The sequence below is a fragment of the Plecotus auritus genome (genome assembly GCF_963455305.1).
Source record: "Plecotus auritus genome assembly, chromosome: 15".
Classification (NCBI taxonomy): Eukaryota; Metazoa; Chordata; class Mammalia; order Chiroptera; family Vespertilionidae; genus Plecotus; species Plecotus auritus.
In genome coordinates this window covers 322602-348454 of record NC_137781.1, presented here as the reverse complement: position 1 = coordinate 348454, position 25853 = coordinate 322602, and the positions used below count along the sequence as shown (strand labels likewise).

At 52.8% G+C, this 25853-nt stretch overlaps 2 protein-coding genes across 4 annotated transcripts in view; one reads left to right on the top strand and one right to left on the bottom strand.

The window, feature by feature from the left end:
• The window catches only part of EFL1 (elongation factor like GTPase 1), a 91260-nt gene extending 72733 nt beyond the window's left edge, over positions 1 to 18527 (bottom strand). Inside the window, exons 1-6 of one of the 3 annotated variants that reach the window (XM_080651675.1) lie at positions 18467 to 18527; positions 17706 to 17808; positions 14974 to 15041; positions 10238 to 10322; positions 4236 to 4369; positions 2526 to 2663 (exon numbers count right to left, since the gene is read on the bottom strand). In XM_080651675.1, the coding sequence (XP_080507801.1) occupies positions 2526 to 2663; positions 4236 to 4369; positions 10238 to 10322; positions 14974 to 15041; positions 17706 to 17796 (516 nt within the window). In that variant the 5' untranslated portion in view covers positions 17797 to 17808; positions 18467 to 18527. Of the gene's footprint in view, positions 1 to 2525; positions 2664 to 4235; positions 4370 to 10237; positions 10323 to 14973; positions 15042 to 17705; positions 17849 to 18170 lie in introns of all 3 variants that reach the window. The other 2 variants (XM_080651676.1, XM_080651677.1) reach the window with 2 other exon arrangements.
• Positions 18528 to 18631: 104 nt separating this feature from the next.
• Positions 18632 to 23951, top strand: SAXO2 (stabilizer of axonemal microtubules 2). Its single transcript, XM_080651721.1, has 2 exons — positions 18632 to 18749; positions 22175 to 23951. The coding sequence occupies exons 1-2, from the start codon at positions 18712 to 18714 to the stop codon at positions 22356 to 22358; spliced, it is 222 nt and encodes a 73-aa protein (XP_080507847.1). The 5' UTR covers positions 18632 to 18711; the 3' UTR covers positions 22359 to 23951.
• The last annotated feature ends 1902 nt before the right edge of the window (positions 23952 to 25853 follow it).

Sequence of the window (25853 nt, the reverse complement as noted above, 5' to 3'; positions counted from 1 at the left end):
CAGCCTTACTCAGCCTCAGCCCCGGCCATGTCACACATCAGCTACGTGTTTGAACTTCTCACCGCTCTCCGCAGGCCCCCTCTCCGACCTCTGACTCCCAACGATTTTTACTCTCAAATCATCTTATTTCCGACCTCAGAGAGACGATGGACGCTATTATTCAGAAATCCATGCCCAGCCGACGTAGCTCAGTGGTTGAGCGTCAACCGATGAACCAGGAGGTCATGGTTCCATTCCCGGTCAGGGCACATGCCCGGGTTGCGGGCTCGATCCCCAGTGGGGGGCGTGCAGGAGGCAGCCGATTAATGATTCTCTCTTATCACTGATATTCCTCTCTCTCTCCCTCTCTCTCTACTACTTCCTTCCTCTCTTAAATTAATAAAAATATATTTAAAAACACACACAAACCTCTGAAAAAGAAGTCCTGAAGTCTGTGTGTATTTGCTGGCCCTTCTCCTTCCCCTGCAGGCAGGAGTATTTCACCTGTGCCCGCCTGCAGGGAGCGGCTACAGGATCAGGTCAAGCCTCGGACCGACCTGTGGCAGAGCCACGTACAGGCCCAGCGTGGAGGGAGAGCCCCCCTCACACAATGAAGCTGGACCTCCTCGCCCTCCCTCGTTCCCGGGGAGCTGATGGGCTGGGGGAGGGGCAGCCAGTGCTGCCCAAACAAGGCTTGAGTCACGAACTGGATCGGAAACTCACAAGAACGTTGTAAGCATGCTGACCCTGCCCCTTGTTTTGCCTGGTGGGATCTGACGATAAAATAAAGCTTCGGCTTGCAGGCTGGGTCACCGTGTCCTCATCCAGGCACAGTGTCCCACCTGGCCCCAGCTGTATTCTCTTGTCTGTCTCCTTTAATCCTTCACCGCCCTCCTCAGGCTCACCCCTGGCCGTGCTGGACGCGGGTCACCCATCCGCCCGTCTCTACAGAGAACTAATCCACTGTCCCATTCCTGGTCACTGCTCTGCGTTCGACACTCCCTCCCTTCAGCAAGTGCTCTCCAGCGGGTCTCACATGGTGAAGAAAAGTCCAGCCCTGGCCGGTGTGGCTCAGTGGATAGAGCGTCGGCCTGCGGACTGAAGGGTCCCGGGTTCGATTCCGGTCAAGGGCATGGACCTTGGTTGCGGGCACATCCCCAGTTGGAGGTGTGCAGGAGGCAGCTGATGGATGTTTCTCTCTCATCGATGTTTCTAACTCTCTATCCTTCTCCCTTCCTCTCTGTAAAAAAATCAATACTAAAAAAAAAAAAAGAAGAAAAAGAAGAAGGAAGGTCCAACCCGCCTGCCTGGCATCCCAGGTTCTGAGCCCTGGGATCCTCTCTACTGCCCCCTCATCGCCGCGTGACGTCACCGCACTCTCCGCTGTAATCATCCGCAGCTGTGTGAATGAAGCACTGCACTGGGCTTTTTCTTGCCTTTAGACTGTCCGTCTCATCCTTCTCTCCGTCCCTTCACCCTGCCACAGCTCTCTCCCTGGCGCACACTCTCTTTCTTCCATCTCGAGGCTTCTGTGGTGAGACTTTTCCGAACCCCTCTTCCCTCAGGACCCGATCTGGGAGAGGTGGCCCTCACCTGTGCTCTCAGATCACACCAGGGCTCATCTCATCGATCTCCAAATAGCCCCTGTACCTGTCGGTCTGCCCTCCACACCGGGAGACCTCTGAAAATAGGGACTCTGACTGTCTGTCATTGCATTCACCATCTCTAGCATCCAATAATTCATTTATTCAACATCTATACATACAAAAGCCTAAGCGACCGTTCAATTGGTAGCTATGACGTGCACTGACCACCAGGAGGCAGACGCTCAATGCACAGAATCGTGCACCGGAGGGGTCCCTCGGCCTGGCCTGCAGGGATCAGACCGAAATTGGCAGTCTGACATCCCCTGAGGGGCCCCAGATTGTGAGAGGGCACAGGCCAGGCCGCAAGACCCCACCAGTGCACGAATCTGTGCACCGGGCCTCTAGTCTATAATAATAAAAGTGTAATGTGCTAATTAGACCGGACGTCCTTCCGGACAAAGCCGGGGCTGCGAGGGAAGCCCGGGTCCCGGCTGCCAGAGGGAAGCTGGTGGCGGCCGCCGGGGAAAGGAAGGCCTACTTTTGCACAAATTTCATGCACCAGGCCTCTCGTATAACTATGTAAAGTCTGATGAATAAAATGAATGAATGCTTGAGTACATTTCTTCTCAAGACAGCTCATCACAAAACCGAACAGCCTCCTAACATCGCCTCCCTATGGAACCAGAACTATAAGATTTCAAACAAGACAGCATGAAAACCTGTTGTCCAAGCCTCATGCGCGAGGACACTTCCAGCGGGCGGGGACCCAGAGAGGAGGCGGGTGCCGCTGCCTCTGCTGTAATATGATGATGCCAGCACATGTGCCTCGTAAGTGGGAAAGTAAAGAAATTCTACGGAAGTGAATTTCCCAGAGCCGCGCCTCAGACTCCACACAGCAACTTCCTCACAACTCTTCTTCGAGCCCCGATTTTTAAATCACCGCAGTGAAGAATGCAATACCTGTTCTAAGATGTTCTTGAGGTGGGAATAGGCCTCCTGCGGCGTGAACTTCAGCTCCACGATCAGGCGATCGATCTTATTGATCACCAGCACGGGCCGGATGTTTTCGAGCCAGGCTTGGCGCAGAACTGCCTGCGTCTGATGAAAACAGAAAGGAAAACAGAAAACTCGTGATTGGAGATAAAGCACGTTAAAGGAATCCTGAATAATCATCAGCTCATTCCGCCCTAGCTGGTTTGGCTCAGTAGGTAGAGAGTCGGCCTGCGGACTGAAGGGTCCCGGGTTTGATTCCAATCCAGGGCACATGCCCGGGTTGTGGGCTGGATCCCCAGTAGGGGGCGTGCAGGAGGCAGCCGATCCATGATTCTCTCTCATCACTGGTGTTTCTATCTCTCCCTCTCCCTTCTCCCTGAAATCAATACAAATATATTTTTTTAAATAAATAATAACCAGCCCTGACCGGTGTGGCTCAGTGGATAGAGCGTAGGCCTGCGAACTGAAGGGTCCCGGGTTTGATTCCAGTCAAGGCCATGTACCTTGGTTGCAGGCACACCCCAGTAGGGGGTGTGCAGGAGGCAGCTGATGGATGTTTCTCTCTCATCGACGTTTCTAACTCTCTATCCCTCTCCCTTCCTCTCTGTAAAAAAAAAAAAATATTTTTTAAAACCTCTCTTTAAAAAAAAAAAAAAAAATAATAACTGCTCATTTCCATACTCCTTTATAACTCAGACTATGCCAGTCAGACACAGGTGGTCACTAGACATTCACCGAGTGTAGAACACATCAGCAAAGAAGTACAGACAAGAAATCATCCTTACCTTCATGGAACTGGCCATTTACTTATGGAGGATAAATGAAACTGGGTCAGAGACAGTGAAGAGCCCGCCCGCCCGCCCGCCCAGCGTGGCTCAGTGGTTGAGCATCAACCTATGAACCTGGAGGTCAGGGTTCAATTCCCAGTCAGGGCACATGCCCAGGGGTGTGGGCTGGATCCCCATTAGGGGGCGTGGAGGCAGCCGATCCATGATTCGCTCTCATCACTGACGTTTCTCTCTCTCGCTCCCTCTCCCTTCCTCTCTGAAATCAATAAAAATACACTGAGTGGCCAGATTATTATGATCTCTGAACGCATAATAATCTGGCCACTCAATATGTGTGTGTGTGTGCGTGTGTGTGTGTGTGTGTATACATACACACACACACACACACTGTATATATTAAAGGCCTGGTGCATGAATTCGTGCATGGGTGGGGTCTGGCCAGGGGGAGGGGACATGGGTGGTTGGCCGGCCTGCCTGCTGGCCGAACTCCTGGTCGAGGGGACAATTTGCATATTAGTCTTTTATTCTATAGGATATACACTGAGTGGCCAGATTATTATGCGTTCAGAGATCATAATAATCTGGCCACTCAGTGTATTTTTATTGATTTCAGAGAGGAAGTGAGAGGGAGAGAGAGATAGAAACATCAATGATGAGAATCATTGATTGGCTGCCTCCTGCACACCCCCTACTGGGGATCGAGCCCGCAACCCAGTCATGTGCCCTTGACCGGTATTGAACCCGGGACCCTTCAGTCCACCGCTCTATCCACGGAGCCAAACCGGCCAGGGCTGTCAGTGAAATGTCTATGTGCACATTGCCATCAACAGTCAGTTCCTCTCCCCACCTTCCCTCACCGGTTACATATTTCCACACCACAGCCCACTACCTGTGGACAGACTCCCTCCACGGCATCGACCACGATGATGCACCCGTCGCAAATGCGCACCGCTGTGGACACCTCGGAGGAGAAATCCACGTGTCCCGGAGAATCAATGAGGTTGATCAGGTACTCCTCGTCACCTGGAATGGAATGGGAGGACAGACGCTGTCAGCTGTGCAGGTATACAATGCGCTGCCTCAGGCGTTCCAGAGGAAGAGAGCTCTGGAGATGCTGTCAGGCTACAGATGACAAAGGCTCCACCCGCACCTGTCAGTCCAATCAAGAATTCCCGCGGATGAAACTACTGACTCCAAATAGCATCTACGTAAAATATTTGGACTTGCCCTGGCTGGGTTGCTCAGTGGTTAGAGTGTCAGCCGTGGGACCGAAGGGTTGTGAGTTCATTTTTATTTTATTTTTTTAAATACATTTTTACTAGAGGCCCAGTGCACGAATTCATGCACAGGTGGGGTCCCTCGGCCTGGCCGGCGATTGGGGCTGATTGGGGCCATCTTGCTCAATCCTGACCGGGGTGATGGGGGCTGGCTGCCGGGGAGGGTCCGCAGGAGGTTGGCCGGCCGGAGGTACCGCGGGAGGGCTCCAGGGCGTGTCCAGTCCATCTTGCCCAGTCTTGATTGGCCGGACCCCAGGAGCAAGCTAACCTCCTGGTTGGAGCGTCTGACCCCTGGTGGTCAGTGTGTGTCATAGCGACTGGTGGAACGGTCGAACAAACAGTCGAATGAAGGGTCGGACACTTAGCATATTACGCTTTTATCATATAGGATTGATTTCAGAGAGGAAAGGAGAGGGAGAGAGAAACATCAATGAGAGAGAATCATTAATAAGCAGCCTCCTATAACGCCCCCTACTGGGGATGGAGCCCACAACCCGGGCATGGGCCCTGACCAGGAATCAAACCTGGGACCCTTCGGTCTGCAGGGCAATGTTCTATCCACTGAGCTCTGACCAGGAATCAAACTTGGGACCCTTCGGTCTGCAGGGCAATGTTCTATCCACTGAGCCCTGACCAGGAATTGAACCTGGGACCCTTCGGTCTGCAGGCCAATGTTCTATCCACTGAGCCAAACTGGCTGGGGGGTGGGTGGTGGGTTTAATTCCCGGCCTAGGGCACATACCTAGGTTGCAGGTTCCTCCCATGCCCAACTTTCAGGAGGCAACCAATCAATGTGTCTCTCTCACATCAACGTTTCTCCTCTCTCTCTCTCTCTCTCTCTCTCTCTCTCTCTCTTCCCCCCCCCCCTCTAAAAAAAGTAAATAAAATATTCAGACTTTATTATTCTAAGTTACCACTTACTTAGCATCCTGTGAGCCAGGCACTGTGCTAAGTAAACAAATTTAACCCTGATCACACATTATTGAACCCTTATGATAACCCTATTAGATACATATGACTAAACCCATTTCACAGATGAGGATGTTGAGACTATGCCTGAGAGGGAAGGTTGTTCAAAGGGGCCAAAACGGGACATGCGACTTCAGAAGACACAGAGCAGTTGCCCAACGACTTCCCTACAAAATCCCGAAGAGCAGGCGCCATCTGCTCGGTCAAGAGTTCAAGTCCATCCTACAAAAACCTAAGGCGTGACTACATGTGCCAAGCCGTGTGCTAAGTGCTCTCACATGGAGCATCCCCTCCAGTCCTCCCGGCATCACAGTATCACGCTCACAGCAGGGTGACCACACGTGCCGTGTTAGCACATCCCACTAAGCCGACGTCAGTCCCGGGCACCGCGGAGCGCCTGGCCCAGCCCCCAGGTTACAGACTGAACATTAAAACGTTAAGTAAACCATGAAGACAAACAGTAACTCATCAGAATTCTAACCTTATTCCCCATTTACTGCTAGTCCTATGTAATAAAAGGCCAATATGCAAATCGACTGAACGGCAGAATGACCGGTCGCCAATACGCACGCTGACCACCAGGGGGCAGACGCTCAATGCAGGAGCTGCCCCCTGGTGGTCAGTGCACTCGCACCGGGGGAGTGCTGCTCAGCCAGAAGCCGGGCTCACGGCTGGCGAGCGCGATGGTGGTGGAGGGAGCCTTTCCCGCCTCTGCGGCGGTGCTAAGGATGTCTGACTGCCGGCTTAGGCCCACGGGAAGCAGACCTAAGCCGTCAGTCGGACATCCCCCAAGGGCTCCGGGACTGCGAGAGGGCGCAGGCCAGCCTGAGGGACCCCTCTCCCATGTGCACGAGTTGCGTGCACCGGGCCTCTAGTTTGACATAATTCTCTTTCAAAGGTGAAATAATTATGTGAATGCTCAAACACCCCCCCAGATACTGGACATTCGCTCCTTCTCTTAACTCTGCCTTTCAACCTCTGTGGGCTCGACACCACAGGGCTGATATGGTACGTTATGGGGCGCGCAGAGGGCTGTCCCCAGGGGGACTTCAGCAGCACGATGACGTGACTCGTGCCCTAGTGACACTGATAATGACGACAACCAAGGCCGGAGCTGGCGTCTGTGGGCGGCCTGTTTGCCTGGCACTGTTCTAAGACCCTGGTTTCAGGCCCTAGTTCATGTCGACCTACAACCACCTGTGGAGGCTGCCACCATTAGCCCAGTTTTACGGAGAGGAACACGAGGAAACAGGAAGTGAAATGTTTTCCTGCAGGACACGCGGCTAGAACCCGACTCCGAGGCTCACCGCCTAAGACCAAACACTGCAGAACGGCAGCGTGGGAGCTCGAACCCATCTAACCCCAAAGACATACGCTCGGCCACGCTGCTCAAGATGGCACGCGTGTCCTCTCAGGAGCCCAGACTCCGCCGGCAGCGGGTGGCGGAACACTGGGCGAAGGACCCAAAGGGCGCTGGGGCCGTGAGAATAAATTGCTGTCTGGGCCTGTCACATTTATCCACGCCCACAGGTTCTTTCACTCGCGAGCACCGTTTCTGCCTGGCGCTCTCTGAGGCTGAGACGGCAGCCCAGCACCCGCTCGCTGAAGAGCGCAGGGTTGCCACCCATCACGGGGCATCTAGGAGCTGCCCGTCACTGATGCTTCGTTGTCTGTGGCCTGTGATTACGTGGAAGGCCTGGAAGAACCTGTTGTGCCACATTCTGGGAAGACCAAGCTGAGGTGAAGGGGAGCATGCAAAGCAATGAATGAGAGCTCTAAGAGGACGTGAGTCAGCTCTGCCTTCCGGTGACACAGAGGCCCGAGACAGGTGACTGGGGAGCCGGCCCTGGGGTCGGAGAGCCAGTTAGCCAAAGTCCTGCCAGACCCGAACACCATGGCTTCTGCCAACGACGACACTACAGGCAGTCCTCGGGTTACATCGGTGTCGTTTTGTGTTTATGTCGCTATCTCCCATTTATAAAAAAAAAACCAAGTTCCGTCACTTTGATGTATGTACATACGTGCTTCATGTTTTTTATTACTTACTAGAGGCCCGATGCACAAAATTTGTGCAGGAGTAGGCCGTCCTTCCCCCCGGCTGCCGGCACCAGCTTCCTTCTGGCTCCTGGACCCGGGTTTCCCTCTGGTCCCGGCTTTGTCGGGAATGACGTCAGGTCTAATTAGCATATTACCCTTTTATTATGATAGATTTACCACAAGTAAAGGTCAGGAATTGTTATCTTTCTTTTAAACTTTTTTTACTGTTTCACTTCATTACTGCTGTGTCTGTGCTCCACGTGAGTGCCGTAGGAGCTTACATAGGCAGGTTCCGACTTACGGCGAAAATCGCGTTACATCGCGCCGTAGGAACGGATCTCCCACGCAACCCGAGGACCTACTGTCATGTCTTATGCTTCCTGGGAAATGCCTGGATGAACAGGAGAGCGACACAGGTCCCTGGATGAACAGGAGAGTGACACAGGCCACCTGCAATGCCAGCCTGTGTATCGTCAGGAATTGGGAAAGCAGGCCCGCAGGAGGGAGACCCACTGGGAAAGCCTATGGGAGTGTTAGCCAAGTAGGCCCAACATCTGAAGGCGACAGAGCACGTCTTCCCACTGCAGTAGGTCCCCAATCAGCTACCTCAGAATCTTAGCCTTCTGCAGCTACAAGATAAACTCGATCCAAACTGCTGCTGCAAGAAAAGCCCAACAAGGCAGGCCATGGAGGCTGTCTGGTCCCTTTAGCCGGCAGCCCCTTAGCCCTCTCGTTCACAGCAGAGCTGTGTCTGGGTAATCCATTCATCCGTCGCTCGGGGTCTGCTGCTCAGCCCCGGCAGCTTGATTCCCCAAAAAGTTGTTATGAGGTAAAGTGGAGTTTAATAATCCATTTTTGAGCCAGGAATAACGGGGAACGTAGATTCTGAGTCATTTTTATGTAGAAAATATGTGATCAGTAGGGGAATAAATGATTGTAACACATAGTTAACTTGGCAATTATGATCAGTGGGTTTATAAGGACACATTGGAAAGTATTTTTTAAAAAGTATTTTTCTAGCCCTCACTGGTTTGGCCGAGTGGATAGAGCGTCGGCCTGTGGGCTGAAGGGTCCCAGGTTCGATTCCTGGTCAAGGGCATATGCCCGGGTTGCGGGCTCGATCCCCACTAGGGGGCGTGCGGAAGGCAGCCGATCAATGATTCTCTCGCATCACTGATGTTTCTATCTATCTCTCCCTCTCCCTTCCTCTCTGAAATCAATAAAAATATATTTTAAAAAGATATTTTTCTATCTCTCTCTCCCTCTTCCTTCCTCTCTGAAATCAATAACAAAATTGAAAAAATAAAAATAATAAGTATTTTTCAAGTCACACATATTAGCTGAGTTTAATATTAACCTTCCCAAATTTAATCCTTAAAGGAAAAAAAAAAGAGGGGGGGGGTCATCCGGATTAGAGTTTTGCATAGATCTATACTTCTAAAATCACTCATTTACTCATTTGCTTGTATAAAAAAAAAGAGTAAGAAAACACCTAATTAAAAATAAATGACATGTAAACCGTTCTTGAAAATAAAAAATAAAAGCATCTTAGTCTTCTCCATTTGTCAGAAGACTGCTTCCCTTCATTGGTGTGTGTACAAAAAAAATTTTTTTTGGCATAAAAAATTAATAATAAAAAAATAAAAGTTATTAATTTTCGAAAGGCTTCCATTCCCACAGCTCTGGCCACCTACCGATGATCTCTGGCCAAATACAATAATCCTTTCCAATTCCTGGAAGGGTTGCTGTCAAAATGACCTCCTTATTTGGGGAGAGCAAGCTGCCATGATCATGGCACCCCACAGCAACGCAAGTTAGACTCTAAATCCAACACACAGGCAACAGGGTGGGACAGGGACCCAGCCAAGACATGGGACACGAAGGCTGAGCCTAGGATGTCTGACCTTCCTTCTGAAGAAATCGACACAGCCCGGCCAGCGTGGCTCAGTGGCTGAGCGTCGACCAATGAACCAGGAGGTCACGGTTCAATTCCCGGTCAGGGCACACGCCCGGGTTGTGGGCTCCATCCCCAGTGGGAGTGTGTGCAGGAGGCAGCCAATTCATGATTCTCTCTCATCATTGATGTTTCTGTCTCTCTGCTTCTCCCTTCCTCTCTGAAATCAATAAAATATATTAAAAAAAAAAAAAAAGAAAGAAATCTACACAATCACCTGGGTGGACGGGGGGCAGGTGTGAACAGCCAGAGGTCCCCACCCGCATCCAGGTCTGGACAGCCTGGCTCTGACCACAGGTCATTTGGAAAGGCGAGGATGCGATGTGTGCAGTAGAACGCAGAGAAATGGAGGCACGCGATTAACCCGGGAAAAGAAGCGAAGTTTCAAAACTAGTTTTCCTTAAAAGAGAGATGGACTGCCCTGGCTAGTCTGGCTCAGTGGATAGAGCATCGGCCAGCGGACTGAAGGGTCCCAGGTTCGATTCTGATCAAGGGCATGTGCCTGGGTGGCGGGCTTGATCCCCAGTAGGGGGCGTGCAGGAGGCAGCTGATCCATGATTCTCTCTCATCATTGATGTTTCTCTCTCTCTCCCCCTCTCCTTTCCTCTCTGAAATCAATTATATTAAAGAAAACAAAAAGAGAGATGGACTTACCCTGTGCATAATGCAGGGAGATGGCGCTGGATTTCATGGTGATGCCCCGGATCTGCTCGTCTTCCCGGCTGTCCATGTACCGTAACTGTGGGAATGAAACAGAGGCACCCTTACTTCCCAAGGAATTGAAATGTCACATTCAAATGGAATGATTGGGATTTTGGTGTTAAGTGCTTTTTTTTATTTTATTGGTTTTTACAGGTAGGAAGGGAGAGGGATAGTGTTAGAAACATCAATGAGAGAGAAACATCAATCAGTTGCCTCCTGCACACCCACTACTGGGGATGTGCCCACAACGAAGGTACATGCCCTTGACCGGAATCGAACCTGGGACCCTTCAGTCTGCAGGCCGACACTCTATCCACTGAGCCAAACTGGTTAGGGCTAAGTGCTTATTTTTTTAAAAAAATACATTTTTATTGATTTCAGAGAGGAAGGGAGAGGAGAGAGAGTGAAACATCAATGATGAGAGAAAATCATGGATTGGCCGCCTCCTTCACGTCCCACACACGGGAGATGGAGCCCACAACCCGGGCATGTGTCCTGACCGGGAATCGAACCGTGACCTCCTGGTTCCTAGGTCAATGCTCAACCCCTGAGCCATGGCGGCCGGGCTTAAGTGCTTACCTTTTATAGTAAAGGCATTTTGGGTTTTATTTTAAGGGGGGGAAAAAATGGAGAATGTCAGTTTGCCATGGGGAAGAGAACGTAACACAAACTGAAAGACACGAACTACTTTGCAAATGTAGTCAGACAGCACACAGCCTCCCCGGAGGGTTGCTCATTCAGATTTTAGCCGTGAATGAGGGGTGGTCCTGAGCAATTCACGGGAGGTAGCATCGGGGGAATGCTCTTCATTCATCAAGAACACGGCCACTCATTTCCCATTCACAGGCTCTTTGACGAAGTCTGAACAGACATCCCAACAAGAGGTCTCTGGAACCACGAGACGCCTTCACTCCTTTCCCTAAATTAGATTTTAAATACAGGGTTTTTTTTTAAAGAATGATAAAGCCCTAGCCCAGTGGTCAGCAAACTGCGGCTCGCGAGCCACATGCGGCTCTTTGGCCCCTTGAGTGTGGCTCTTCCACAAAATACCACGGCCTGGGTGAGTCTATTTTGAAGAAGTGGCATTAGAAGAAGTTTAAGTTTTAAAAATTTGGCTCTCAAAAGAAATTTCAATAGTTGTACTGTTGATATTTGGCTCTGTTGACTAATGAGTTTGCCGACCCCTGCCCTAGCCAGTTTGGCTCAGTGGATAGTTTCAGCCTGTGGACTGAAGGGTCCCAGGGTCGATTCCGGCCAAGGGCACATACCTGGGTTACGGGCTCGAACCCGTGTGAGGCGTGCAGGAGGCAGCTGATCAATGATTCCCATCACTGATGTTTCTCTCTCTCTCCCTCTTCCTTCCTCTCTTAAAAAAAAAAGAAAAAAAAAAAAGAATGATAGGATAGCCCTAGCTGGTTTGGCTCAGTGGATAGAGCATTGGCCTGTGGACTGAAGGATCCCGGTTCGATTCCCGTCAAGGGCTTGTACCTCAGTTGCAGGCTCAATCCCTGGCCCCACTGGGGGCACAACTGAGAGGCAACCAATCAATGAGTCTCTCTCACACGGATGTTTCTCTCTGTGTGTCTCTCCCCCTCCCTTCCACTCTCTCTAAAAATCAATGAGAAAAATATCCTCGGGTGAGGATTAACCCAAAACAACAACAATGCCCTAACCAGTGTGGCTCAGTGGATAGAGCATCAGCCTGCAGACTGAAGGGTCCCGGGTTCAATTCCGGTCAAGGGCATGTACCTGGGTTGCGGGCACATCCCCAGTAGGAGACGTCCAGGAGGCAGCTGTATCGATGTTTCTCTCTCATCGATGTTTCTAACTCTCTCTCCCTCTCCCTTCCTCTCTGTAAAAAATCAATAAAATGTATTAAAAAAAACAATAACAAAAGGAGAATGAGAAGGTAGAAGACATTTCTAACAAGGCCATTTCGCTGATGGCTTTTATAAAGTGTCAACGCCCACACACGAGCCTGCATCTCGTTCCCTGGGCGTTACAGAGCTTCGTACTGACGGTGGCTTCAACGGACCGGGAGACCCCCTGTCCAGCTCAGCCCTGAGCACCTCGCTAACCTCCCCCGCCCGCTGCAGGACGGTCTATTCCCTGCCCTGCCTACTTCTCTCCACCGTCAAACTTTTGAAAACTTCATCCTTTTTTTTGTTTGTTTGTTAAATCCTCAGTGGAGAATGTTTTTCCCATTGATTGTTAGAGAGAGTGGAAGAGAGGGGAGAAATAGAGAGAGAGAAACATCCATGTGAGAGAGACACATCGAATGGTTGCCTCCCACACGCACCCTGACCAGGGCTGGGGACCGAGCCTGCAAGCGAGGTACGTGCCTTTGACCAGCATCGAACCCGAGACCCTTCATCAGTCCCTGGGCTGATGCTCTGTCCACTGAGCCCGACTGGTGAGGGTACTTCTTCACCCCTTTCTATGTCCTCATTTCTTTCATTCAGAAGCCCTGAGAGTAACTTATTGTCATGTGGTTGTCACACTGATTCACCCTGCATTCACTCTTTAATTTTCTGAAGAGCTTCATGCCCCATAGCTCTGGCAAACCAAACGCTTAAAAGCTACCAATGCCCTCTGGCCAAACTAACAATCCTTGTTAGCCCTCACTCTTCTTGGTCAGCCCTTAGACACACCTGAGTGAGTTACTCTTGGTTCATGTGTGTGCTCTGCACATGTGTGTGCTCTGCACGTGTGTGAAATTCTCCCAGGAGTCTCCCGTCTCCTGGTTTCCTGTCTGCCTCCTCTTCACCCCTCCCACTTCTCAGAAAGGCCTTCCTCCAGCCCTGGCCGATGTGGCTCAGTGGACAGAGCGTTGTCAGCCTGCGGACCGAAGGGTCCCGGGTTCAATTCCTGTCAAGGGCACGCGCCCGGGCGGCAGACTGGATCCCCAGTGGGGGGTGTGTAGGAGGCAGCCAATCCGAGATTCTCTCTCATCACTGATGTTTCCATCGCCCAATCCCTCTCCCTTCCTCTCTGAAATAAAACGTATATTTTAAAAAAAGGAAGGCCTTCCTCCAAAAAGTCTCATTCTCTTGTCATTCTATACTAGAGGCCTGAGGCACGAAATTCGTGCAAGAGTAGGCCTTCCTGCCCTAACCAGGGTGGCTCAGTGGATAGAGCAACAGCCTGCGGACTGAGGGGTCCCAGGTTCGATTCCAGTCAAGGGCATGTACCTTGGTTGTGGGCACATCCCCAGTAGGCGGTGTGCAGGAGGTGGCTAATCGGTGTTTCTAACTCTCTATCCCTCTCCCTTCTTTTCTGTAAAAAATCATTAAAATATATTTAAAAAAAAAAAAAAAAAAAAAAGAGTAGGTCTTCCTTCCCCTGGCTGCCGGCACAGGCTTCCCTCTGGCACCCAGGACCCAGACTTCCCTCGCAGCCCCAGCTTCGTCTGGAAGGTTAACCCGAAGGACATCAGGTCTAATTAGCATATTTCACTCTTATTATTATAGACTAGGGGCCTGGTGCACGAATTCGTGCATGGGTGAGGTCCCTCGGCCTGGCCAGCAATTGGGGCCTGCGGGCCGGGGGGAAGAACCGTGGGAGGTTGGCCAGTCGGCCTGATTGATCAGCGCAGGCCGGCCTCGGGAAGGGACCCCAGGAGGTTGGCTGGCCACGGGAGGTTGACCGTGGGAGCGCACTGACCACTGTGGGGCAGCTCCTGCGTTAAGCGTCTGCCCCCTGGTGATCACTGCGTCGTCATGGCTACCGGTCCACCGGTCATAAGGGGCGCTTAGGCTTTTATATACATAGACTAGAGGCCCAGGGCATGAAAATTCATGCCCTGGAGCGGGGGGGTCCCTCAGCCTGGCCTGCCCCCTCTCACAGTCCGGGAGCCTTCAGGGGCGGGAGGTGACCCGGATATCAGGGGAAGGTGACTCCCCATCACACCTCTGTTGCTGCCACTGCCAGCAGTGTAAGCCTCGGCCGGTCCTGGTTACCCGAGCCTTGGGCCGGCCCTGGGTGGCTGGGGGTCTGAGGAAACTGAGGGACTCCGGAGGCAGGCGTGCGGAGAGGCCGGACCTGGCTGGGGGCGCGCCCAGCTGCGCCGTGTGACTGCCACCCCAGCAGGGCTGAGGGGACTGGGCGTCGCCATCTTTGAGGGCATGGCAGTCAATTAGCATATTCGCTCCTTATTGGCTGTGGGCACCACCATCTTTGAGGGTGTGACAGTCAATTAGCATATTCCCTATTTATTAGATAGGATGGGAGATAGTGACGTAACCACGAAACAACATATGTCGATTCTGACGTAACCCAAGGACTGCCTGTAGAGCTGAAAACGAAGATCTCTTGGATTCCTTTCCTAAAACGTCGCTGAGCCTTCAAGGTCTGCGATCACTGATACACCCTCTACCGGTTCACGTTCTCTCCTGGTGGCGTAGATGCAAAACTTCCACTCACAGCAAGCAGACCTCGCAAAGGCGCCTTTTCCACTTTACCCGTGTCACTTCCCCCCAGCTGAGGCTTTTTCTGCTTTCCCCTCAAACCACCCAACTCACCCGCCTGGGGAGAGTCTCTGTGTCTGGGAAAACGGCCACAACGGTGCCAGGATATAGCCTGACTTGTGGCGCTTACAGGATCGCTAAGCGCACAGCAGACGATTCATCACACTGCAGACGGCTCACACTTGCTGAAACGCAGCAAGTGTTCATCGTGTAACTACATACCTTGCCTGCCAGGCGGCTGGAGATGATTCCATTGCTGGATATGAGGCAGTCGGCCAGGGTCGTTTTGCCTGTTAAAATAACAGTATTAATTTAAATCCACTTATTTTTTAATTTATCTCTTATTTTTAATTTTTATTATTATTACTATTACTTTTTAATCCTCACTCCAGGACATTTTCCCATTGATTTTTAGGGAGAGTGGAAGAGAAGGGAAAGACAGAGAAAGAAACATCCATGTGAGAAAAACACATCGACTGGCTGCCTCCTGCACAAGCCCTGACTAGGGCCTGGGCCGGGAGGAGCCTGCAACGGAGGCACGTAGCCCTTGACCGGAATCGAACCTGAGACCCTTTGGTCTGCAGGCAGACATGCTACCCACTGAGCCAAACTGGTTAGGGCTTTATTTTTAATTTTTTTAACCCTCACCCAAGGATATGCTTTTTTCATTGATTTTACAGAGAGAGACAGAGAGAGGAAGAGAGAGGGAGAAAGAAACACCGATTGGTCACCTCCCTCTCCTTTCCCCCACCCCCGCCCGACCAGGGATCAAACCCGAAACCTGGGTATGTGTCCTGACCGCGAATTGAACCCGAGACCCATTAATGCACAGGACAATGCTCTAACCACTGAGAAACACAGACCAGGGCTCTATTTTTTTTTTTGTAATATATATTTTTTTATTACAGAGAAGAAGGGAGAGAGAGATAGAAACATCCATGATGACAAAGAATCATTGATCGGCTGCCTCCTGTACGCCCTCTACTGGGGATTGAGCCCGCAACCTGGGCATGTGCCCCTGACTGGTATCGAACCCAGGGCCCTTCAGACCAAAGGCTGATGCTCTATCCACTGAGCCAAACTGGCTACGGGCAGGGCTCTATTTTTTTATTTATTTTATTTTTAACGTGAAGGGGCGTCTACATCTCTGCAGATTTAACATCTAACTGTAAGAACCGGTTCGGCAGAGATTTCCCACTTGCCTACACCGAGTGAAGTAGTCACAGGGGCACACGAAAGAGTTTAACGATAGTTTCCAGCGGAGTATCGTCTGGAAGGAGACAGGTCCTGACGCTCAGCGTTCTCTCCGCAGCGGGAGAATCTGCGTCTCCAGCCCGTAGGTCTCATCCATCACCCCGGAAAGCTGTCACGCCACCTGTGGCTTACGGGCAGAGCTGCTTTCTGCACGGACGCATAACTGACTGACATACAGTAACATGCACAGGCTCTCAGGCTCTCCCCGCCCCGCACTCACCCCGCAGACAGACCGCCATGCCAATCGGTACGTGGCTGACAAAGGACTTTCACACCGTCCCTGAAATCCGTCCTCCGAGACTCGGATCCAGTTTACTGTAATGACCTCATCCATCCCCCGACATCAACCCTGGCTGGTTTGGCTTAGTGGCTAGAGCGTCAGCCTGTGGACTGAGGGGTCCCGGGTTCGATTCCCCATCAGGGCACATGCCCAGGTCTCAGGCTGCATCCCCAGTAGGCAGTGTGCAGGAGGCAGCCGAACCATGATTCTCTCATCATTGCTGTTTCTCTCTCTCTCTCTCTCCCTCTCTCTCTGAAATCAATAAAAATAAAATAAAAGCCCTGACCGGTTTGGCTCAGTGGATAGAGCGTCGGCCTGTGGACTGAAGGGTCCCGGGTTCGATTCCGGTCAAGGGCATGTACCTTGGTTGCGGGCACATCCCTAGTCGGGGGTGTGCAGGAGGCAGCTGATTGATGTTTCTTTTTCATTGATGTTTCTAACTCTCCCTCTCCCTTCCTCTCTGTAGAAAAATCAATAAAATATATTTTAATAAAATAATAATAAATCAATGGAAAAAATATCCTCAGGTGAGGATGATATAAAACAAACAAACAACAAAATCATCCAACATCTTTTCCGTGATGACTCTCAATGCAAACCCTCCATAGCTCAGAAGGACAACAGGTGGCAGGCACGATAAATCATTTTTTTCTCTCTGAATGCTGCACTGGGCCATTTCAAGCATCGTGCAGTTTTTAACTGCCAAGTTTTTTTTGTTGTTGTTTGTTTGTTTTTAATAATACATTTGTGTCTTGTTTTTTAATATACTTTTATTGATTTCAGAGAGGAAGGAAGAGGGAGAGAGAGATATAAACATCCATGATGAGAGAGAATCATGGTGGATTGGCTGCCTCCTGCACTCCCTCCTACTGGGGGTCCAGCCCACAACCAGGGCATGTCCTCTTGACCGGAATAGAACCCGGGACCTTTCAGTTTCCAGGCGGACGGTCTATCCACTGAGCCACACCGGCCCGGGCTAACTCCCAAGTTTAACACTCAAATTCTCATTTAGAAAACAAGGCAACAGTTTTGGGCGGCATGGCTCCGGGGTTGAGCATCGACCTAGGAACCAGGAACCAGGAACCAGGAGGTCAGGATTCGATTCCAGGGCTGGGGGCTCCATCCCCAGTGGGGGGGGGGCATGCAGGAGGCAGCTGATCCATGATGCTCTCTCATCATCCATGTTTCTCTCTCCCTTCCTCTCTGAAATTTAAAAAAACAACAACAAAAACACAGACTAACATGAAAAAAACAAGGCAACACGCCAGAATGCATATCACCGGCCAGCTAGTTAATTTCCAATGTTTCACCGAGCGCTTCTCTGACATCAAAGGCCGGAAGTCCCGCCTCTGACCCCGCGGACACCCCGGGGTCCCGGCCCCTGCCTCGGCCCCGGACAGGCACCCCGGCTCCTCCTCACCGTGGTCCACGTGCGCCAACACGCAGATGTTCCTGACGTTCTTGGGGTTCCTCTGCAGCTGCACCATCTTCTCCAAACTATTGGGCACCATGGCGCTGGCGTCCTGGGACGGGGAAGGGCACAGGGACGATGCCAAGGGGCACCTGGGCTCCAGGGCGGGGCGTTCAAATCATTTAAAACCAATAAAATAAAATAACAACGCTGGGAGGTGCTGACGGGACAGCTTGGGTGCCGCACCCCGGAACCCGATGGAAGTTCCCGGGAGAAGGGACACCCCCACGCACCGCGGCCCAAGTCCAGCAGCCGCCCTGACGCGCACACCTGCCCGACGGGGTGTGGGGGCGGCACCTGTCCCGACAGGGCGTGGGGGCGGCTGCGAGGCACCCCGCGGCGCTGGGCGCGGGGTGCACGGTGGGGACCTCAGGGCGCCCCCCCTCCGCCGCCGTCTCCCCGCCCCGCACTCACCACGCGCGCGCTTCCCGAGGGAAACGTCCGCGGCCCAGGTCGGCCCACGGCGCCCGAGGAAAAGTTTGGGGTCACGTGCCCCCGAACCCCGCGCGGCACTGGGGTCCCGCATCCCCTTCCTCTCAGCGAAGGAAACACCTCGAGTCTACGCCCCCTTCTCCTCAGCGCGTGGGAACCGGGTCCCCGCGGGGAAGCGGCCCGTCCCTTCCCGTCGCCCGGGTTTCCCCCACGACCCGCCCGGAGACGGCCGACCGGGACCCCAAAGCCCGGCGGGCGAGGTTGAGGGGCGCACCCACCTGCTCGTAACCCTCGCCGGGTCGCACACGCGCGTCTGAGGCGCCCAGAGCTCCGCGGTCGCAGTGCGCCTGCGCGTGGGGCGGGGCGGGGCGGGGCTGGGGACGCGCGACGTCTGACCCGCGCGTGCTGACGTCACCGCGTCCGTCTCCGGGGCGCCCGCGTTGCCTGGGCGACGGCAGGCGCGTCGGAACTAGGGCAGTGGCTGCTCGGAGGCGCCGCGCAGTGGACCGGGCGGGCGGAGAGCATGCGGAGCCGGTGCCTGTGTCAGATCTGCACCTGCGGGTGAGCGGCGGCCCCGGGCGGCGGGAGGGCGGGCGCCGCGGGCGCAGCTCGGTCTGCACCGCCGGGGACCGGTACAAGCGGTTTAGACGTTTCTGCTGTGTAGACGCCCTGTCCGGGGTGCACACTGACCTGCCGGCTGGCCGGGCAAGTCCTAGGCGTGAAGGTGTGGCAGGATTAGGGCTTGTAAAGTGGAGCGATCGGATCCGGCTGGGAGCCTGGATGTCCCGCAAATTTTTTTATTTTAAGGGAAGGAAAAGAAAGATCGAGGAAAAGGAATGGAACAGAACGGTGTGCAATTCTTTTTTTTTTTTCTTAATATATTTTTACTAGAGGCCGGATGCACGAAAATTTGTGCGAGAGTAGGACTTCCTTCCCCCAGCTGCCGGCACCAGCTTCCCTCCAGCCCCTGCTTCTTCAGGAAGGACGTCCGGAATAATGTCCAGTCTAATTAGCATATTACCCTTTTATTATTATGGATTGACTTCGGAGAGGAAGGTAGAGGGAGAGAGAGATGGAAACATCCATGATGAGAGAGAGTCATGGATCGGCTGCCTCCTGCATGCCCCACACTGGGGAATCGAGTCTGTAACCCAGACATGTACCCTGACCTGAATCTAAGAGTGACCTCCTGGTTCATAGGTAGAGGCTCAACCACTGAGCCATGCCCCTCCCAGCCCCCGGACCCCAGGACCCCATCCCAAGGTGTGCAATTCTTGAGTTTTCAACCCGTTTTGGGCTTCTTTCAGTCTCCCTATTCCCCTTCCCACCCAAGCAGCTCTGGGTCCGAGTGACTGGAGAGGTGGTAGTGGCCACCTTGAGACCCAGGACTGTTCTGTGAGTCCTGCCTAGCAACCTTCCGCTCCTGTCAACAGTCGTCCGGGCTTCGCTGCTGACCCAGGGGTTAGAGAATGCTGGCTAAGTAAACGTTACCAACAGGTCCCTCCCTTCTTCTGTAATCTCCTCCAAAGGGAAATGGCCGCATGTTGATGGACAGCAGTCCCCTCCCCCAGTTTCATGGTACACATCCTATCTAATAAAAGGCTAACATGCAAATTGACCAAATGGCAGAATGACAGGTCTCTGTGATGCACACTGACCACCAAGGGGGCAGACGCTCAGTGTAGCAGCTGCCCCCTGGTGGTCAGTGCGCTCCCACAGGGGGAGCCCTGCTCAGCCAGAAGCCGGGCTCACGGCTGGTGAGGGGTGGTGGGTGGTGGTGGGAGCCTCTCCTGCCTCCATGGCAGCTGGACATCCCCCGAGGGCGTCCTGGACTGTGAGAGGGCGCAGGCTGGGCTGAGGGGGGACTCGCTCCCCCAGTGCACGAATTTCGTGCCTCTAGTTGTTTATAATTAACTAGAGGCCCGGTGCACGAAATTTGTGCACGGGTAGGGTCCCTAGGCCTGGCCAGCGATCAGGGCTGATCTGCGGGGCCATCAGGGACTCGCTGGCACCTGCCTTGGTTGGCCTGGTGCCACTGCTTGCTGGCCCCGCCCCCGCAGCTGCCAGTTGGGGCCTGCTGCCTGGGTGCAGCTCCTGCGTTGAGTGTCTGCCCCCTGGTGGTCAGTGTGCATCATAGTGGCCTGTCATTCCACTGTTTAGTCAATTTGCATATTAGGGTTTTACATAGATAGACTAGAGACCTGGTGCACGAAATCCGTGCACAGCAGGGCGGGGGCTCCCTCAGCCCGGCCTGCACCCTCTCGCAGTCCAGGAACCCTTGGGGGATGTCCGGCTGATGGCTTAGGCCCAGCAGTCAGACATCCTTTGTGCAATTGGGGCCAGGGAGGGCCACGGAAGGTTCGCCAGCTGGGGAGGGACCGTGGGAGGGCTCCAGGGCATGTCCGGCCCATCTTGCTCAGTCCCAATCAGCTGGACCCCAGCAGCAAGCTAACCTACTGGTTGGAGTGTCTGCCCCCTGGTGGTCAGTGCACGTCATAGCCAGCGGTTGAGTGGCCTTAGCTGATCATTAGCATATTACTCTCTGATTGGTTGAGTGGCTGAACAGTCAACTGGACCCTTAGCATATTAGGCTTTTATTATATAGGATAAGTGGAGGTACATGAAAAGGTACATTCACATGTGGGGCATGAATCTGAAACCTGGGCATGCACTCTGACCGGAACCGAACTAGAGACCTTTGGGTGCCCTGAAGGATGGATCTCAACCGACTGAGCCAGGCCAGTGGAAGGCTTTTTGTTTTGTTTGAGTAAAGCTGCTTTAAAAAAACAGAACTTTATTGTTGAAAGTATTACCTATGTCCTCCTTTTTCCCCCCATCGGCCCCCTCCAGTCCGCCCCCATCCCCCATTCCCCATTCCAGGCCCTCAGGACCTCACTGTCTGCCTGCATGGGTTATGCATACAAGCAAGGTCTTTGGTTGATTACCTACCCTCCCCCTCTTCCCTCCGAGTTTCCACACTCTGTTCCATGTCTCCATGTCTCTGGATCCGCTCTGTTCATCAACTTACCTTGTTGATTAGGCTCCTATATGAGTGAGATCACGGGATACGTGTGTTTCTCTGACTGACTTATTCCACTTAGCATGATACTCTCCAGGTCCCTCCATGCTGTCTCAATGGGTAAGAGATTCTTTTTTTTTTTTTTTTTTTTTACTGCTGCATAGCATTCCATGGTGTAAATGTACCACCGCTTTTTTATCCACTCGTCTGCTGATGGGCACTTGGGCTGTTTCCAGATCTCAGCTGTTGTAAATCATGGAGGAAAGATGCTCTTAAATTTAGAGACGCTGAGTTTATTGAAGGGCTCTGACTATAATGTAACTAGAGGCCCGATGCACGAAATTCGTGCAAGAGTAGGCCTTCCTTCCCCCGGCTGCCGGCACTGGCTTCCCTCTGGCACCCGGGACCCGGGCTTCCCTCCGGCCCCAGCTTCATCTGGATGGATGTCCAGAATGACATTCAGAATGATGTCCGGTCTAATTAGAATATTACCCTTTTATTATTATAGACTAGAGGCCCGTTGCACAAAGATTCGTGCAATAGGCCTTCCTTCCCCTGGCTGCCGGCACCAGTTTTCCTCCAGCACCCAGGACCCAGGCCTCCGTTCTGGCCGCCGCCTTCCATCTTCGCTCCAGCCGGAGTCTTCGCTCCGGAGCCTTCAGTCTTTGCTCCAGCGGAGCGCAGCTCCTGTCGCTCCCTCCGCCCCCCACCCTCCTCCTCATAGCAGGTGTCCCGCCCCACCTGGCTGCTCCGTGCCTGCATGCGTGCTGCCCAGAGGCCCGGAGCGGCTGGGGGGCGGGGCCACCGCCAGCTTTGTTGGGTTAATTTGCATACTCACTCCCGATTGGCTGGTGGGTGTCGCAAAGTGATGGTCAGTTGGCATATTTCTCTTTTATTAGTGTAGATTACCACACAACATGTATTTGAAGGAGAAGATAATCTTCCAGTTTGGTTTCTGTCTTCCCAGGCGACATCGTTGTCCACATGGAACCACGAGGATTTATGAAAACTCGGGCGCGTTTTGCCCAACGACGGAATATTTGGAAAACTACCCCACGTACGGCAACGTCCCTCCAGCCCAGAGTCTCAAGCCCAAGCCAGAAGCTCGGGCGTACCGCGGTAAAATGGAAGGAATAACGACCTTTAAGTAAATATGGAGCAGCTCTTTGCTTTCCTTCTTTTCCTCCCCGCTCTTCTGGGTCTGAATAACGTTGTTGAACTCTTTCCATGGAACTCCTCGGTGGATGTATGTTGGAAGCCATCCAAGACACAAAAAGCTAGCTGAGTCATCCTGTGAGACAATAAAAACCCAGAAAGATGAGGATTGAGTTTAAATGACAGACAATGAGCAGGGAAATAGAAGTTCTACTGAGATGACTTGACCTGCTAAAATCCTTTGTATTTTATCTCTTTTCTCCTGTCACCACGACCTGGAAGAATAGTTTTCTGTCTGTTCTATCTGCGGCTCCTCTAACCTGTTTTCAATACTTTAGCCTGCCAAGGTGATCTTTTTTTATTTTTATTTTTCCAAATTATTATTATTATTTTTAATCCTCACTCAAGGATATGTTTCCACTGATTTGTAGAGAGAGTGGAAGAGAAAGGGAAAGTCAGACAGAAACATCGATGTGAGAGAGACACGTGGATGGGTTACCTTCTGCAGGTGCCCTGACCAGGGCTCGGGCCGGGGAGGAGCCTGCAACCGAGGGACGTGCCCTTGACCAGAATCGAACCCGGGATCCTTCGCTCCACAGGCCGGCGCTCTATCCACTGAGCCAAACTGGCTAGGGCAAGATGACCTTTTTTTAAAATGCAAATCTAATCCTTTCGCCTCCCTGCTTAAAATACTCTTATACTTTCTGTTTTTTTAATATATTTTTATTGATTTTTTACAGAGAGGAAGGGAGAGGGAGAGAGAAACATCGATCAGCTGCCTCCTGCACACCTCCCACTGGGGATGTGCCCGCAACCAAGGTACATGCCCTTAACTGGAATCGAACCTGGGACCCTTCCGTCTGCAGGCCGACGCTCTACCCACTGAGCCAAACCGGCCAGGGCCTCTTATACTTTCTTATCGTATTTCTTTCTTTTTTAGAAAAAATCAAATGCTTTACTTTTTGAGTTGCAATTTTTTGAATTGAATTTATTGGATTTCATACACACCCAAATCTTTACCCAAACCCTCTCATGGCGTGGCCCCTACTTGCTTCTCTAACTTATTTCCCCTACAATGGCTTATGCCTATATCCCACGAATTTGTGCACCCGTGGGGTCCCTTGGCCTGGCCTGCGGGATCGGGCGAAACCGGCTCTCTGACATCCCCTGAGGGGTCCAGATTGCGAGAGGGCGCAGGCCAGACCGAGGAACCCCACTGCTGCATGATCAGGGCCGGGGAGGGACACGGGAGGTTGGCCAACTGGGGAGGGACTGCAGGAGGTTGGCCACCCAGGGAGGGACTGCAGGAGGGCTCCAAGGCATGTCCGGCCCGTCTCGCTCAGTCTCGATCAGCCGGACCCCAGCAGCAAGCTGACCTACCGGTCAGAGCGTCTGCCCCCAGGTGGTCATTGCATGTCATAGCGAACGGTTGAGCGGCCTTAGCATATCATTAGTATACTAGTGGCCCAGTGCACGAAATTCGTGCACATTAAAAGGGGATTAATTAGAGGAAATAATTTAATATTGCTATTTGCCCTTTCTCTATAATAGAAGTGTCAGAAATGAAAGAAAATTAGTAAAATGTATATGAAAACCTTCCTCCTGTCAGAGTCTGGGGCACGCCGCGGGAACCAGAGTCAAGTCCCCGCCCACCCACATGCGCCTCAAAATCGCGTGAGACCCAGACCCGGCCGCCACCCCCCCTCATTCGACTAGATCCAGACCTGGCTAGTCCCACCCTTGTCAAGCCCCGCCGGGCAGGGAACATAGCCTCAAGTCCCCTGGCCCGGCGCCAGGACCAGGGGGGCGGGGCCTGAGGTCCCCCGGCCCAGACTGGGGTGGGGGGGCATGCCTTGAGGTCCCCCATCAAGCCCCACCAGGTGTGGGACATGGCCTGAGGTCCCCTGTCAAGCCCCGCCAGGCGGGAGGGTGGGGGGTGGGAGCAGTCTCAGGTCCCCCGTCCCAGCACCGGGGGGGGGGAACAGCCTCAGGTCCCCCCTGTGCGGGGGGCTCGGCCTGAGTTCCCCCGACCCAGCATTGGAGGTGCACCTTGAGGTCCCCTGTCAAGCCCCGCCAGGCAGGGGGGCACAGCCTCAGGTCCCCTGGCTTGGTGCTGGGGCAGGGGGTGCAGCCTGAGGTCCCAGGCCTGGTGCCGGGTGGGGGGCACGGCCTGAGGTCCCCTAGCCCAGCACCAGGACGGGAAGCGCACCTTGAGATCCCCTGTCAAGCCCCATGGGGGTGGGGGAGGGCGTAGCCGCAGGTCCTGCTGATTGCTTGTTAAGGCTCCTTATGGGAACTTGGCCTCAGCTGTGGGTGCAGCCATCTTTGTGACGGAGTGATGGTTAATTAGCATATTCCCTCTTTATTAGATAGGATTACGCTTTGATTGGTTGAACAGATGACCACATGACTGGACACTTAGCATATTAGGCTTTTATTATATAGGATAGGACATGTTTCATTTCTCGCAAGTACCAGGATTAACTTGCCACAGAGCCTCCCGAGATGCTAGTTTACCTGCCTGAGAACTCCCTGCCCTCTGACCCTAGTTAATGCCCCTTCAACCTGCACATCTCCACTCAGGCATCCGTCTGCAATGCCTTGGACACCCCCCCCCCCAGCGGCCAGTAGGTGGACATCCCCAGGCCAGCACCCAGGCCAGCTCTCCTCGCATCTGCCTGTCATGTACCATTAGGTTGGTCTCCCTGTTCCGTGAAAGCAGGAAGCCAGTGTCTGTCCTCACCTCAGCATTCGCTTTCCACGAACCTGGTGCAATGCCTACAAGCACAGAGTAGGTCCTCGGTATTTATTCAGTGTGCGATTAAAAAAAAAAAGTCCTCCTGAGCCTATCCTTTTCATTCGGACTGGGCTTTTTTTATCCCTCTGTGTACCTGTCCACACATTGGGTTCGTTTTCTTGATTCTGTTCACGTGCCCGCTACATCCAAGGGCATGAAGTACAAAAGCCTGAATGAGAGCTTCCTGCTTTCAAGAAATTCAGACGTCACATTTCTATAATTTGGGGTTTAAAAAGCCCACACTGTACAATAAGCATGTCAAACTCGTGACCCGTGGGCCGCATGCCTGGTTTATTTGGCCCGTTGTTAGCCTTTGAGTTTGACATGCTTGTTCTACAAAAACGTTCATTTTTAGTGTTATCCGTTCCACACACACACACACACACACACACACACACAAACACACACACTAGAGGCCTGGTGCACGAAATTTGTGCACTCTGGCAGTCCGGGACCCCTCGGGGGATGTCTGACTGCCGGCTTAGGCCTGGGGACTGGGCATCCGATAGGGTCTAATCCGGCAGTCAGACATCCCTTTCACAGTCCAGGGCTCTCACAGTCCAGGACCCCTCGCTCCTACCATCCGCCTGCAGTGGAGGCGGGAGAGGCTCCCGCCACCACCACTGTGCTCACCAGTCATGAGCCCGGCTTCTGGCTGACCCACACTCCCGCCTTCGCGGCAATGCTAAGGAGC

Excerpts from the sequence above, each read along its gene's own strand:
- SAXO2 (XM_080651721.1), top strand. The coding sequence starts at position 18,712 with ATGCGGAGCCGGTGCCTGTGTCAGATCTGCACCTGCGG. Across the intron at positions 18,750-22,174 it reads TGTCAGATCTGCACCTGCGG|GCGACATCGTTGTCCACATG; the intron begins GTGAGCGGCGGC and ends CTGTCTTCCCAG.